The sequence below is a fragment of the Musa acuminata genome, chromosome BXJ3-2 (genome assembly GCF_036884655.1).
Source record: "Musa acuminata AAA Group cultivar baxijiao chromosome BXJ3-2, Cavendish_Baxijiao_AAA, whole genome shotgun sequence".
NCBI classification, from domain to species: Eukaryota; Viridiplantae; Streptophyta; class Magnoliopsida; order Zingiberales; family Musaceae; genus Musa; species Musa acuminata.
This window is the reverse complement of record NC_088350.1, coordinates 24,649,002-24,664,464: the sequence shown is the minus strand read 5'-3', so window position 1 is coordinate 24,664,464 and position 15,463 is coordinate 24,649,002. Positions and strand designations below refer to the sequence as shown.

Sequence of the window (15,463 nt, the reverse complement as noted above, 5' to 3'; positions counted from 1 at the left end):
TGTGCATGATTATCTCATGACAGTGCTCTCTCTACCTTCTCTTCTTCCTACGTACATCGGCAAGGTCTTGTGATACAGATGGATGGAAAGGATACAGCGGCGTGCCATGACAGTGCTCTCTCTACCTTCTCTTCTCGACCTCTGTGCATGGAAATAATTAGTCACGTCCTCTTTACCAAGGAGACAACAGCAGTCCGCCAATTTCTCCGAGACTTTAGCCATTTCCTATGCCAACTCTTTAATCTCCTTAATTTGATGTTTCGGAATCTCTCTCTCCTCGCTCCTCTCGCCTCTCTCCTCTCTCTAAAGTCTAAAGACGAGCCATACTAATTGACCGCACCAGATGGCACCAAAGGAAAAGGGAAGAAGCAAGAGAACATGCGTGCCCATATCGGGTGACTTCTCTATTATCCCAGTGTAGAAGAGAGCCTTTGCATGTCATATTGAACTGAGATCAGAACTATTTTGATCGTTCTTTCTGACTTATGTGCATGCACCTAAGTGAAGCTATCTTGTTCAGTTTGCGCGGTGATGATAGATTGGACATGCACGCGCAGCAAAAGGAGCGGTGGGAGACGAGTTTGGTGTAGGGCTTAGGTGTATGACTGTAGCTGAAGGTGATGGATCTTGAGATGCTCACAGAGAGAGAGAGAGAGAGAGAGAGTATGTGCTGACAAGAAGTCACTAATGGACAAGCTGGAGTTGAATAAATGGGTAGGGAGGATGTGCAGGTTTTAAGGGAGTCGCTGGAAGAGAAGAATTCCGGTTACTTATCCTCCTCTCTGCCTTCTTGTTCCAGTAGGTTTGAAGTAGGATGTGGTCAAAGGAGGAGGATACTGATGGCCAAGAAACTACATGTACAGCAGCCTTTGAAGAACAATTGGGATACATTTCACACCTCTGCTCTCTCTAAGAAACCTTCTGTCATTTGCTATGTTACTACCGTCAACTTCTTTCATCTAGAGATATTGATCGCTTCCTTGTTTACTGTGTAAGCCATAGGCTCTTGTTCTTCTCTCTCTCTCTCTCTCTCTCTCTCTCTTCTTAATTACTCACTGTGCAGGATTCCTCTCTCTCACTCCTCCCTCCATCTGTCCCCATCGACTCCGCATCCCTCCCTTTACTACCCTTTCACCACAGGGTTGCCCGCAAGAAAACAACTGCGCCTCCTTTTCCTTCTCTTCCCCCATACCAAGCTCTATCCTTTTAATGGCCTCCATGAACAATTGGCTAGGTTTCTCTCCCTCCCCACAAGAGCTTCCCCCTTCGCAGGCTCATCAGACCCACCCTTCTCCTGGCATCATCTCCGGCGGTGACGTCTCCACCGACCCATCCTCTGTGACTCCCCTTGGCGTACCATCTCAGAGGCCAGATGGATCTTTCGGCATCTTGGAAACCCTTGACGCACCCGACCATCATCTCCAAGGTAACGATGGACACGATATATACTCTCCGCTGTGCCCTTGCATGAGGTAGCTTATGCTATTCGCGAAGCGAAAACCTCGATCTGGTGTTGTAGGTTGGAGCATGAAGAGCATAGGGTATAAAGGAAGCGATCATGAGCTATCGGTGTTGGTAGGATCAAGTAGTAACCGGAACACCATGGACGAGGAGGAGCAACCCAAGCTCGAAGACTACCTCGGTGGCCACTCTTTTGCGCGATATGATCGGAAGCTCCCGCCCATCGCCGGAAATTATGCCGATTCGGGTGGCTACATGTTATCCAATGGCTGCAATAACGGAGGGCTAATGAGCAGCACTGACGGATGCAACAGTAGCTCCATCGGGTTATCGATGATCAAGGCCTGGTTGCGGAACCAGCCGGCGCCACCAGCGCCGGTGGAAGGAAATGGGAGTGACGCAGCCGGGTGCACCAACATGATCGCACAGAGCTTGTCACTGTCGATGAGTACGGGGCGGCAATCAAACTCCCCATTGCCGCTCTCGGCATCAGACACCAATCACACGGATGGTTGTGGTGGGATGGGAATCGATGCACAGAGTCATGGGGTAGAGACAGTGCCAAGGAAATCCATGGACAGCTTCGGGCAAAGGACTTCGATTTACCGGGGGGTTACGAGGTTCAACATCTAATCCGTTTGATGAATGATAGCGACAATGCTCTAAAGGCATATGATCTCTCTTCTCTCGCAGGCATAGATGGACAGGTAGGTATGAGGCTCATCTATGGGACAACAGCTGCAGAAGAGAAGGACAGTCTCGCAAGGGTAAACAAGGTATACACACCTCTCTCCATATATCATCTTCTTCTATGCTTCACTGACTTGTATCTCATGGGATCTCGTCATGTTCCAACTGCATGCAGTCTATTTAGGTAAGCCAAACTCGGATCTCTTCGCAGTGGATTTCTGTATACTTCCTCCCCACTCTTCTCATGCTGCTATTCTCTCTCCATATATGAACAGGCGGCTACGATAAAGAAGATAAGGCAGCTCGGGCTTATGATTTGGCTGCTCTCAAGTACTGGGGTGCTTCAACAACCACCAATTTCCCCGTAGGTTCTTTCTCTCATCCACCCTGGTTGGCGTAATCGTATTGCTATGAGACATTGTTGCATGTTACCAGATAAGCAACTACGAGAAGGAGGTGGAGGAGATGAAGCACATGACAAGGCAGGAATACGTTGCCTCTCTAAGAAGGTGGGTTTACGTTTCTTGTAACATCTGATCATATACGACATTGTTTGGTGATGAAGCATATGAATGCAGGAAGAGCAGTGGATTTTCTCGTGGTGCCTCCATGTATCGAGGAGTGACGAGGTGCTTTGATTCCATTTCTAGAATTGGATGCTGACCTCTGTGATACTAACTAAATCATCCGATTGATCTCGACAGACATCATCAGCATGGAAGGTGGCAAGCTAGGATAGGAAGGGTGGCTGGAAACAAGGATCTCTACCTGGGAACCTTTAGTAAGTCCCTTCATCCCTTGTTCTCTATATCATCTGCGTCTTCTGAGCATTATTAGTACCTCGTTTTTGTAGGCACTCAAGAGGAAGCTGCAGAGGCCTACGACATTGCGGCAATAAAGTTCCGAGGTGTCAATGCCGTCACCAACTTTGACATGAGCCGGTACGATGTGAAAGCCATTCTCAAGAGCAGCGCACTGCCGGTCGGTGGAGCTGCCAAGCGACTCGATGAGATCTCCGATGACACAGAGGCAAGTGTTGATGGCAGCATGGCTTCCCACTTCACTGAGACGTTGGCCGGCTGGCCGACCATTGCCTTCCGGCAGGGCCATCCTCTGAGCTGCCACTATCCTTATGGTCAGCCAAGCGGCTGGTGCAAGCAAGAACAAGGAGCTATGACTGCTGCTGCTGCTCGTAGGTTGCAGGACTTGCAGCAGTTCAATTTGGGAAGCAACACCCAGACCTTCTTCCAACCATCGATGCACCAGAGAATGGTGCCCGATGCAGTTATCTACACCGGCAATGCTGGTGGGAACTATCAAATGGATGGCATCACTGGTAGGAACATGATGCCTGTAAGCACAATGGTGGGGAACCAAGGTCAAACTGAGGGGAAGCAAATGGCTCAGGTCAATGTGTTGGCCGCTGGTGATCCTTATGGTGGCAGGAACGTGTATTACCTATCACAGGAAGACAATGGTCACGAACAAACCAATGGGTCCAACAATTGGATGGCTTCTTGAGTGCAGGAAACGATATGGTCAGGGAAAAGGAAACAAGATTCTCCTTAGTTCATGATTTTTGTCTTGTGTTCTTGCATGGATTTCCTTTGTGGTAGAAGGAATGCTTAATGCAACTTCTCCTGGCATAGCTTGTAAGAATTGGAGTTGCGATCTTGTCTTGCTTGCTTCGCAAATTCTTATCGTATCATCTTACGTTTGCATTCGGCTCCAACATTGGCTATTTCGCTTTTCTTTTGGATGTAATGGTTGAAGTCTTTTATCGCTAAGAGAAGCTTGCCTTTGCAACACAGATTAGGTTGAGATCCGCCACAGGTTTCTTGGGAAAAGGACCAGCAGTTTTCTTCATGCTGGTGGATATGGGGAATGGTGGTGTGCAGTTCGAACCCCAATAAGGCGAGATTAACTCCTCTCCCAACACTATGGCTGTGTTTGAATCTAAAGAAGCCACCACAGTCCTCGCAATGACCAAGAAAACTAAAGCGTGGAGACATTAATTATTGTCTCGAATAACAGAGCTGATTCCAAGGAGTCACGCCTGTTCCTGTGATCTCTGTTTGATGTTCTTGCGATCGGCAGACTTCCCTCAAGAGGAAGAAGTTGTGGCGTTCATCCTCGAGGAAGAAGAGGTCTGTTGCCGGAAGAATTAGATGTAGCAGATGTTGAAGGCCACGAATCCAAGTAGTAGCTGGTTTGATGTCATCTCTAGTCTTGTGATGGCACATGACTTCGCTGTCGTGGGCATCTCGTCTTCCATCCTTCCGCTGCAGACACCTTCTCTTTGTCCTCTTGCACGCATCTATCCGGTTGCTCGCCACGTCCATCTCGGTGATCGCGTCGGCCGCATACGATCTGACACCGAAGAGAACGCTGACGCTGAAGGGCGTCCAGACGGGAGGGGATGAGTCCATGCGCCACCGCGTGGGCAGCCAATGCTCGGTTCGACCGCGTGAACTGCTACTGACAGCGTGCGGTGGGCGGCAGCCGCCGCGTGGGACGGCCATCTGCGTTCTCGCGGGTTCTGCTTCGGCGATGCCATGCACCGGGGGAGAGACGACCACCGTTCACGAAACCCTTCGTTCCACGCGTCGTTTTCCTCTTGGTCTTTGATCAATCGAGATTAATCTGCGTCCACGAGAGAGAATTGTGTACTTTAATTTTCGTGCTACATTTATATGATCTAAAAAGTGATTTCTCACTTATGCATGTTGGATTAACGAAATATCAGTTGACATGTGGGAGTGTTGGATTCAATTCATGAGCACCGACGTATCAGATCCTCTGTTCGATGGAGTCCGGTCTCACCGAGACTCGTCGGACAAAGGTTGGTGATAGGTCGAGTGAATCCACCGCTCCCACCAGCGCCAATTCCCTGAAATCTTCATATTGCCTGCGGCGAATGATCGAAGGATATGGTGGGCGCGGTGGTAGAATCGCCTGATCGGGGGGGGGATCACGAAGAATGCAGGCGTCCTGTTTGATGAGATGCCTGTGAAGCATCTTGTCATGTTGGCTGTGTACGGGGTCGTTTGCTTCCAGAGTTCGAGTTCTCTGGTAATGAGAATGGGAGATGTGGTGTTTGTGAAGCCAATTCCACGGTTGGCATGCAGTGGCAAATGCATTGCTTGGTGCTATGAAGAAGCCACTGAGGACTTGGGTTGTGATGGCAAATGGAACTACTCGCTCCGATTCGTAGGCTTAAGGTCAGATCAACATGATTCTTCTTTGGGTACTTGCTGCATATATCTATTGTTGCCTTAATTTCCTATATGTAGGGTTGGGGAATCATTTTTACCACTGCAGTTGATACTCTTAGAGCTCTCTTTGGGTGTTCCTTGAATCTTTTGCATCCATACTAACTTTTAGAGGATGTGAAGGCTATCTAGTTCTTTGTTACACTTGTTGTCATGATCATCATTCGATCTTCAAATCGATGTGGGCCAAGTTCCCATGATAAGAGTAGTAAAAGGTTGCTTTTTTGGAGTGGATTGTGACTCATGTAGATGCCTTGGCCAAAATTTGCATAAGTTTTCCCTCTCACTGATGGTGGTGGAACAGACTTGTTTCATCACCCAGTTTATATTGAAGGTGCTTAATTTTGAGAAGATGCATGGTTTTGTGGATTGAATGTGAATTGGAGCAACACTATTCTTAATCTTCTCATATCATAGTCTGAAAAGGATTGCTTTGGTGCTAATGCCAAAGCAAGTAGGATGCATTTAGGATGCATAGGCATGTGCAAATGCCAATCAAGTAATTCCTTAGTAATTGCTAACCACATGTTTGGAACACAACCTTCTTCGGTTGTTTGAATCAGGAAGACAAAGCATGCTTATGGGCACTAAAGTTATGGCATATGAGATGCAAACTTAGACAGAGAGTAAACTCAGGAAAACATTAAATCTACAGACATTAGTACATTTATAACTCTTTGCATGGCTGCAGTCTAAGTCTCATTGGAGGAGTATCAGCCAGCCTCTAGACCGTTCACAGGAAACCATTATGTCCATCCACTGACAGATTGGTACCTTCATGCGAAAGAAGCACAGAGTCATTAAGGAGAAATATTTGTTTTGTTTCTTTCCATTAGTGTAATGGAGTTGAGATGTAATAAGGGATTTGTTTCTCATGAATTAAAACAGTCTGAGTCAATAATTTTTTTCACATTTCTTCTTGTCTAAAGTAATTGCTCGTTAATATGTTAGGGAGTAAAACATAACTGAATTCCAGCAAAATAAGCATATTATGTCATAATAAACGATGATTTGATGCATAAACATGAAACCATCCATTCATTTTAGGATTCATTTTCTTAACAGTAGATGTGCATATTGGATATAGAAGTTGTTTTTCCTTCTTGTAGAGATAATCCCTAGGAACATATGAGATGAAATCTGAGACATTTTGTCCATTGCTTGGAGAATGATGCCTTTATATAATTTATGAGTATTAATAGATTTTTCTACATGGCTGAGTTATGATTTGATTTTAAATGTTTGGAGTATCTAATGGTTGGCAACTTGGAAAAGAGGACCACAAATATCAGTTGATGAACAGAGAAATATAGTAGTGACAGAATATTCTTGCATATGTTTGATGGATCTGGAACTACTAGTTATCAGTCAAGGTTTTGTTCAGTCTTTGTCCTGGCTAACCTGATGAATGGTTAAGCTGCATACAGATCTATGTTTGCAATTATGAGTTTCTGAATTGAATGATTTTATAAGCATTTTCTTCATGCCGAAGAGAAAAAGATCGAAAATTGTTATCTTAACTCTGTTGGTCAAATCAAACGCACCTTCTTCCACCACAACCATTCTCCCTCTGGCAGTTGAAGAACATGGCAGCAACAGGATCCCCGAGGTTGTAAAGTGCTGCAAACTCCCTGGTGTTGAAGTTTTGCCTCCATCCAGGTGCATAGATTGTTTCCCGAATCGATTGCCGGAACAACACAAACACAAAGCGATGAATTCCGGCTGTCGGCCGTGGACTCTCATAGCAAACAATTTCATTGCCTGAAAAAAACAAAGAAGATAATTAAAGGTCCTGGTGGAAGAGGTTGCAGGTACTACAACATGCTCTGTTTCTTGATATCTCCTCCTTCTCTTTTTTTCCTATTATCTCGATACATATTATTGGTCGGTATGACTTTATCATGATATTTCCATCAAACAAGACTACTTGATGATGCCTTTCGGATGAGGCCAAAAAAAAAAAGTTTCATCTTTGGCTTATTTCTGATAGGCATGGCTCATATATTTGTTCTCACTCTAGATGAAGTTGAGTGATAGAAGAAATAGCCATTGTGGATGCCATTCAGCTAGTATAGATTCTACAGTAAAAGATGCATGATGAAGGATTGGAGACTTGTCATGCTGCTGTTCTCACTCACCAAAGCTGGTGTTCTTTGTTTCTGGTATGTTTGTCACCAACCTAAATAAAGTACATCAAAAGAGCCATGAGTAGATTCTCCATTTTCCTGTTTTGTGCATTACCACCAATATACAATTAGATCTTACCAATGCAGGTGCTCTCTTTCGGTTGGATTGCTGGGGCTTGGTGCATCTGGATCCACCATGACCTTGTAAAATCGTCAGGTTGGTTAGTCAATCAATACTGATAGTTATTCTTAATAACGAATCTTAAAACCTCTAAATTTTATGAACTCCATCCACAGGAATGGTTCTTTCTTCTTTGGTAGCCATGCAGAATGCACAACCCTCACACCTCAGATTTGGACATGGAACGCAACATGAGCCACACTTGTCCCTCCACAACTAGTTCAAGCAGTAGGTCACCGATCATCCTTATCATTCACTGACCAAGCAGTGCCAGCATCTACCGGTGGGCTGGTCAAGACAAGACTTACATCACTGTTCAAGTGGAATGGCCAAACAAGAGTCACTAGTATCTACTTTGAAATGGCATGAAAGATGAACAGATGTCAGCATGATTGGGAAGATTAAGTATCCAGAAAAGGAAAGTCAAGGTGTCTTATCAATGCAGTGTATGCATCCTGGCAATGCCAGGAATGCAGAAAAGTTCGACGGTCATTTCCAACAGTGCATCTAACTACTGGCCTATGATTCTTGTACTCACGGTGGGATGACTGCTTCGTCCTAGATTTCTTTTCTCGGAGAAAGAGCACAAGAAAAGAACAGGACATCTTGGGCTGGGCTCAATTACTATCGAGACTTCAACCACATGGAACAGCAGCTGCTGAGGCAGGAGCAGCCAGAAAGTTTGGTATGATCTCATTCTCTTAATCATGCAGCTAGCTAATCATCAACTTATTGGCACTTACTAGCGTATAAAGGTTCCTCATATCGCGGCCTCTGATCTCGACTCTCGGCTCATTCTCCACCGCCGACGGCTTGAGCTCGGATCCATTGGTCAGCTCCTTGTTGTTGTAGATCACCCTCAGCGTCGCGGACTTGACGAATGGGTCCAAGACATCACCTATGACATTGCCTACAACAAGCGGATCCCTTGACATGATTAGTGACGAGAAGAGCTACTGGCAGTGGTAGAGGAGAGGGTGGGAACGAGAGAGAGAGAGGGAGACTCGGATGGTCCTTCCTGTGATGGCATTGGAAGATGAGGTGCCCATTTATACAGCAGCTAAATGATTGGAGCACCCACTCAAAACTCCAGGCTCCATAGGAACTGGAATCTACTTTTGCACTAGAGAGTGTAGACCGAGTACTCATCAGTGCAAATGTTGAAGATCTTCCACCCTTTGAGCCTTCACAAGGGCAAGTGGATCGATTGCATAGTGAATATATCTGCCGACTTATTCTCTAAATCTGGAACCTCTTGAGTGATGAATGATATGGTCAGCAAAAAGTGGGTTGCCTTTTGACTTGCCTTCATCCAATCTCCTCTCTCAGATCTGTCTATGCTGACGGCGCCTCGGAATTTATCAGCTGCATGCGCCTACTAGCAATGGCTTTAAAGAGATGCTTGGGGCTCAAAGGCAGGAATGTGACATCATACCCACATATTTCAGTTCCATCACTGCAGTTCATCGGTTGGTCTTTGTCATCCCATCGGTGTACCATGCTGCAATTTGCTAAAGCGATCTGGGAATGATATAGCAGAAAGGATCGATGTGTGAAAGGTAGCATGGTTTCAGCTTGCAGAAGATGATGCATGAGGAGAAAAAAGAAGTGGTGATCTATAAAAGAGATAGAGAGGAATCAATCTAGGCGATCATGGTGTTTGTTGGATTCCACTGCCAGCCGACTTCTACGAAAGATCGTGATATTACTTGTCTCCGCCTTCATTGCTGTGTTCTTCCATGAACTGCAAGCAAATCCAGGGAGACATTTGATTGTCATGTCAGGTATGCATATATTCCTTGGAGCTCAATCCTCTGAGCGAGAAGCAAATCTTCAATCCGGTAAGATCGGCAGGATTATAATCACAGCAAGCTGATGGTTTGCTTTTATTCGCCACCCCCCAACCAAAATGCTGATCTTGAATGAGCAAAAGACAACTCTTCCCATGGAAACGTTCTCAGGACAAAAAAGAATGTGCATGCAGGACCTTTTATCATGTGCGGCAACAAATGGTAAACCATCTTTTTTTGTACTCCTTTTTAAGCATTAGCTCAAATAAAATAATGATGCCACTAAAAACTCTTGATCCCAATTATTGGTCATTCATGATGGTCTACTTTTAGCACACAAGTAGTTTGGGATCTTCAACCTCTGCATGCCATTGCAATGTTTACTAATAGCAAGGCAATTTTTAAATCCACAGCAGTAACTATTTGATTCTTCTTTCTTGCATTACATTATATCTGTTGGAAGTTCTTCCTCTTTCAACCTCAGCATATCAAGCAATCTTTAGTTGTTTCTTTACATTTTCTTCAGGCATATGATTCTGATGTGCACTTATCTTATTTGTGTGCAGAAGAACTCAACATGTGGGTGAAGTAAACCACACCATGAATTGTGTTGCAGTCTGGTAATACTCTGCAAGTGACTGTCACCTCTCTCTCTCTCTACCTCCAGTGGTTGGGGGGGGGGGATCCAGCAGATCATGCAGGGCACAGTTCAGCAACTCCAACCAATCCTAGCCTTTGAAACTGGTGGGGTGACAACAAGCCAGAACTTGGATGGATCACTGTTGGTGGTGCACTGCATCATTTGCCTTTGGGTTCTCCAAGCTAGGACAGGCAAAGTAGTGACCTTCTAGGGTTCCCAAATAAGGTAAAAGGAATCAGAAATCAACTGTGGCTCAAATCCAAACACATATCTCAATGCCACCTTCCTCTTACATGCCAAATCTGGTGGGGGACAAAACTACAGGGAGACCCTTGCACTATCCATCAATCTCCAAGAAACACAAGAGTTAGGTTGATCTGATCTAAAGGTTGGGCTCCTTATTATCCTTTTTGCTATGACGATCTAATTTAGATCAATGTGTGTTCATCAAAGATTCAACAAGCTATCTTCACATTGAATAATCAAAGTATCACATAATTAATTAGAGCTTAAAAAGATGGGTGTTACTTTGTGTATGATAGTTGATTAATGGAAGGTGGTAACTTATATCACAAGTGAGCAATTTATTGTTTGTCACATGCATAAATATGTGTGTTTTTACTTGCTCTGTTATCTTTGGTTATATTTGATATTTCATGGGTTTCTGTAGTGATGCCTTAAGACCACAAATTTCTTGAGACTAAAGGTTTTCTTTTCCATCTTTTCATCCCTAACATTCCTAATGATTTAGATGCTCTGTAATTTATATATAGAAAAAAGTTAAACGTTTTATCTACTAAACAAAAATATATTTTTTTTCTTATTTTTGAATAATATTTCAGTCATACCGTTTGTCTTTTTGCCCGCTTTGTCGTTTCTGGAGTTGATGGTGATGCGTCGCCGAGAATAGTACGGACGCCGTCATCTTCTTCATCGTCTCCTCCACCGCATCTGCCTCCATATCTTGTCCTGTCACTTTGGCCTCTGCAAACCACAGAATGGTGGAAAAGGAGAGGATGATATGCTAATAATAAATGATATCAAAAAAGTCGTGCGATCTAACTCAAAATTTATAACATGTTTGATGATTTTACAGACGAACAAAAATCTTATTTGTGTTTTGAAAGCGTCATTTTGGGTACAAGTCTTATCGTATGTCTAACCTCATTAAATCCAAACATACATGGAGTAGTTGAGGTTGAGCTTAGAAATTGAACGAGACATACATGTGTGACTGTCATCAAATTGCTGATTACCAAACTCCAAGAACTTTGAATGCATCATAAGATCTAAATTTGTAATCTTGGGAGTGCCGAAGCAGATCAATGTTTAATTTTTCACAGGATATGAAAAGTTGTTCTTTCTGATAATAATTTATATAATGATCAAGAATAAAGAACCTTGTCACGTCAGCATCTTTTTTTTTTATTTTTTTTGGAGCATACATCAGTCAAAAAGATAAAATGAGCCGGCCACAGAGGTATATTGTTTATTTTTTGAAAAAAATATATTATCACTTCAAAATTCTCTTAAGATCATTGCATGATAACAGAGATAAATCTGAGATAATTATCTACCCATATCAAAGAAGATTAATTAATTATAGCTTAATTAACAAACCAATTAGCTGCTTGATTATATTTTTTTATAGCAATATAAAAAATTAATTCTAGCTTTTATATATATATATATATATATATATATATATATATATATATATATATATATATATATATATATATATATATATATATATATAAAGAACCTTGAAGAGAGTAAAAAAAAAAAACAGTCAAAATATGTAAATTAAGTAACATCAGCATCTTTCTTTCAGCATACATGAACAAAACAAGAGTCAAAAAGATACAAAATGACCAAAGCCTTGAACGGACATAATATATTGTTCATGCCTAATAATTAGGGCTTAAAAAACCCCATCAGGGTATAAACTTTTGCTAATTGATAACAAACCTAAGCATATTTTCCCTGCTTTAAAAAAAAAAAAAAAAAAATATATATATATATATATATATATATATATATATATATATATATATATATATATATATATATATATATATTCACATGCAGGTAAAAGAAGAGACTCCATATGTGATGGTAATAACAATATATATAATGATTAGTAGTAAAGAACCTTGTTACACCAGCATCTTTCCCCCTCAGCATACATGAATAAATCAAGAGCTAAAAAAGATACAAAATGACCAAATCCACAGAGGCCTGGAAGAGAGTCATGGTATTATATTGTTCACGCCTAATAATTAGGGGTTAAAAAACTTAAACAGGGGATAAACTTTTGCTAATTAATATTTATGAATGAGCTAAGCATATATCCCATGCCTTCTCAACAGGACTGCTCCTCCTGTCACCTAAGTTTGACCGGTGAGTGCTCATTGATGCTTTTGCTTTTTGTTGTGGTCACATGTTGGAATATTATTTAAACGCCGGGCAGTATGCTTAGAGAAAGTGTTGATCTCTTGTTCTTGGCACACTTTTCTGGTCTGATCCATGTTTTCTATCAGGACAAGCAACTTCATGGCCATATCTAATTGCATTTGTAGCACAATTTATCACAAGAACTAATAGTTGAAAGACTTTGAAACCCAAGCAAGACCATGTTGTGGATTTCATCTTCTAAATTGTTGCAAGATATTTATGGAATATCCCACAATGATGTCCCAGTGGCTTCATAAAGAAAAAACCGATGGATCTTGAAACGAAAATTTGCAAGGGACCCAAAAAGATGAACTTTCTTTTTTTCTTCCCATTGTTTAGACAATGACATCATCCAAATCCTAGATATGAGAGAATCCATCATGTATTCCATGATCACATGCCAAAGTGGCTTTAAACAGGACCTTTGCAGTCACCACCTATGTCAAACCCATCCACCATCCCCCCAAAAGGATTCATAAGATGGAGAGCCATGGATTCCTCTTTGTTTTCTACTGCCCAAGCAACTCCTTTGCCCAAGAACAAAAGCTCCAAAATGGAATCTAAATAGGTGGGGATGCTTCTATCCACAGAAAGCTGGCAAAATTTATTCTCTGAGGTGCATTAGTTATGGATAAACAATGCAAAAGGAGCCTCCCTTGCACTCATTCAAACATCAGGCCTGGTGATTGATACCCTACATAAAACTCGATTGTCATCTTCTTCCGTACAATACTTTTCAAGCCATAGAAGCTTGATATTGCACTGTTTGATCAAGCCTATCTGGTACCAAAATGTGGATGCCTATCTTTGGGTTGGGGATAGAGTTCAAGAAAAGTAGGAAAACTAGGATGCCTGTGGAAGCAGAATTAAAGGTCTTGGTCATGTTCCAAGATGGATGTGTCCACATTCTACTTGTCCTCTCGATAAGATGTTAGAGAAGGCTCCAAACCCTGAGAGTTTATCATACAGTAAGCTTCAGATCTCTACCTCACTAATATCATATTAGAATGCATATGCTTGAATGCCAATATGAAAAAAATAAGGTGGTGTTTTAGTGGGCTGCTTAATCCAGGAAAATTGCACAAATGACAGAAAATACTAAAGAACTCACAGCACAAAGGTAGAGAGGGTTACCTTACCAAACAGTAGTCACCGGTGTGATGGAAGTCAAATGGCGCGGGAGATTGTTCAGGAACACACAGTCCCCTGGAAATGTTCAGTATGCAGAACCCAAAGTGTAACCGATGAGATATTTCATATGGATTGTGTCAGAGCACTAACATGTTAATGCCTTTTGTTGCCAATAATGTAGGACTGCAACTCATCTGCTGCTAATTTTCCACCAAGCAAGCGCATTGTTAACTGCATCTGCTTTCTGTGACAATGATGAACACAAATGAGGAATATAACGTGAATCTTTAATCAATAACCTTATGTTCTAAATCAAGACTAGGATTCTCAGAAGCGTGGTAACAAAATTACATTCATCAAGCAAATAACTATCCAAATGCAACAACATGAGAAAACATGAGAATAAACAATTAGGTGAAGTTCCTGACGCTTGTGGTGGTAAATATCAAATACAGTATAAAGTTCTATAAAAACCCAAGGATAATAAGATTTAGAACCAATAGGGAATGACAAATACATACACGGAAGCTTGGAGAAGTAATATATGAACACGAGCATTCCTCACTTTGCACAAAAGATTAATCCAGATGCAGGTTTATCCACTAACTTATGTCCAGCTTAGACTGATCAATGAGTCTTTTTTTCACCAGAAGGTCAAGAAAGACAGCAGCATACACAGTTTTGTTCCTGATATACAAACTTCAACTAATTCAACTAACTATTTCCTTCTTCTGATCAAAGTTCACCACAGTTCAATGCTTCTTTTCTTCTAGCCTGAATCTGAGACATGAATTAAATGATCAGCAAACTAAATAAAGGAGTAGGCCCATTTAAAGAGGATGCCTTAGTCCAGCTTTTTCTTAAAGCTTGTGAGATGTTCCTCTGTGCCTTCTGGAAATGCACATGGCAGGGGGATGGCACTAAGCTCCCAAAAACTGGCTTACCACAAATAATTGATCCACTTTGTCTACAGCTGTTGTAAAAAATTATCATAAAACAAAAAGCCATAAGAGGAAATCCATGATGCCAAAAGCTCTTAAAATAGTAAATATCTTGTTAGAAAACTACTTATAGTACTACTGATAATAGCATGACTACCTTAATTTCAAATTTCTGGAGTCCAATAATATGTTCTAAAAAAGGCAGCTATATCTTCCTAAACATTCACAAACCACAGGGGTATATTAACTTCCCAAATCCAAAGCATACTAATAATAATGTACATCAACAACTGGTCCCGAAACAACGAAGATTTCTATTATTCAATTGAGAATATTACAAGTGATATATGACACTAGTTTGTTGTATACTTCAGCACAATAAACCCTTCTCTCAGAGTAGAAAAATGCTGCACACGCATTCGATCCTCCCGTTTGGCCACTTCTATGAATCATCAAATGTACCCATAGTCATGTACCTATCTATTGAGATAAGGTGGACCACTTGACAAATCGTATCTTGTTGAGTTCTTTGTTTAAGATTGAATAAAAGCATTCATTACTTTTCATTTGTAACAAGCATCATGCGTCATCCTTACCATATGAAAACTCATAAAATCAAGAAAAGTTTACTGCCCAACTCTAAGTCAGCTGATGCTCCTGAATATCCTAATCGATAAACTTCCCCCTAAGAGACTGAGCCTCCTTATCTACAATCCACTCACTTAGTATATAATGCTAGACAAGTCCACTACTAACAATTTAGGCTCAAGCATA

The 15,463-nt window shown here is 41.8% G+C and overlaps 2 protein-coding genes and 1 long non-coding RNA gene across 3 annotated transcripts; 2 read left to right on the top strand and 1 right to left on the bottom strand.

Annotated features, from left to right (window-relative positions):
• The first annotated feature begins 1,113 nt into the window (after positions 1-1,113).
• Positions 1,114-3,887, top strand: LOC135631357 (AP2-like ethylene-responsive transcription factor AIL1). The gene is made up of 8 exons (XM_065138961.1): positions 1,114-1,426; positions 1,520-2,081; positions 2,155-2,237; positions 2,427-2,515; positions 2,587-2,660; positions 2,730-2,780; positions 2,856-2,932; positions 3,005-3,887. The coding sequence occupies exons 1-8, from the start codon at positions 1,210-1,212 to the stop codon at positions 3,670-3,672; spliced, it is 1,821 nt and encodes a 606-aa protein (XP_064995033.1). The 5' UTR covers positions 1,114-1,209; the 3' UTR covers positions 3,673-3,887.
• Positions 3,888-5,894: 2,007 nt separating this feature from the next.
• On the bottom strand, positions 5,895-9,433 carry LOC135631358 (protein FLOWERING LOCUS T-like). The gene is made up of 5 exons (XM_065138962.1): positions 8,474-9,433; positions 7,689-7,750; positions 7,562-7,602; positions 6,968-7,184; positions 5,895-6,197 (listed from the first exon to the last, which is right to left on the bottom strand). Exons 1-5 carry the CDS (start codon positions 8,663-8,665, stop codon positions 6,170-6,172), a joined length of 540 nt encoding a protein of 179 aa, XP_064995034.1. The 5' UTR covers positions 8,666-9,433; the 3' UTR covers positions 5,895-6,169.
• On the top strand, positions 7,098-7,767 carry LOC135631359 (uncharacterized). Its single transcript, XR_010494366.1, has 3 exons — positions 7,098-7,234; positions 7,444-7,585; positions 7,697-7,767. It is a non-coding gene; the product is annotated as an uncharacterized LOC135631359 (long non-coding RNA).
• Positions 9,434-15,463: the final 6,030 nt, after the last annotated feature.

Bases quoted from the DNA above. Each gene is read 5' to 3' on its own strand.
- LOC135631357 (XM_065138961.1), top strand. From the start codon at position 1,210: ATGGCCTCCATGAACAATTGGCTAGGTTTCTCTCCCTCCCCACAAGAG. The intron at 1,427-1,519 runs GTAACGATGGAC...CTGGTGTTGTAG, and splicing joins ACCCGACCATCATCTCCAAG to GTTGGAGCATGAAGAGCATA. The intron at 2,661-2,729 runs GTGGGTTTACGT...ATATGAATGCAG, and splicing joins TACGTTGCCTCTCTAAGAAG to GAAGAGCAGTGGATTTTCTC.
- LOC135631358 (XM_065138962.1), bottom strand. From the start codon at position 8,665: ATGTCAAGGGATCCGCTTGTTGTAGGCAATGTCATAGGTGATGTCTTG. The intron at 7,751-8,473 runs GTAAGTGCCAAT...CGATTTTACAAG, and splicing joins TGAGGAACCTTTATACGCTA to GTCATGGTGGATCCAGATGC. The intron at 6,198-6,967 runs GTGCGTTTGATT...TTTCGCATGAAG, and splicing joins AATGGTTGTGGTGGAAGAAG to GTACCAATCTGTCAGTGGAT.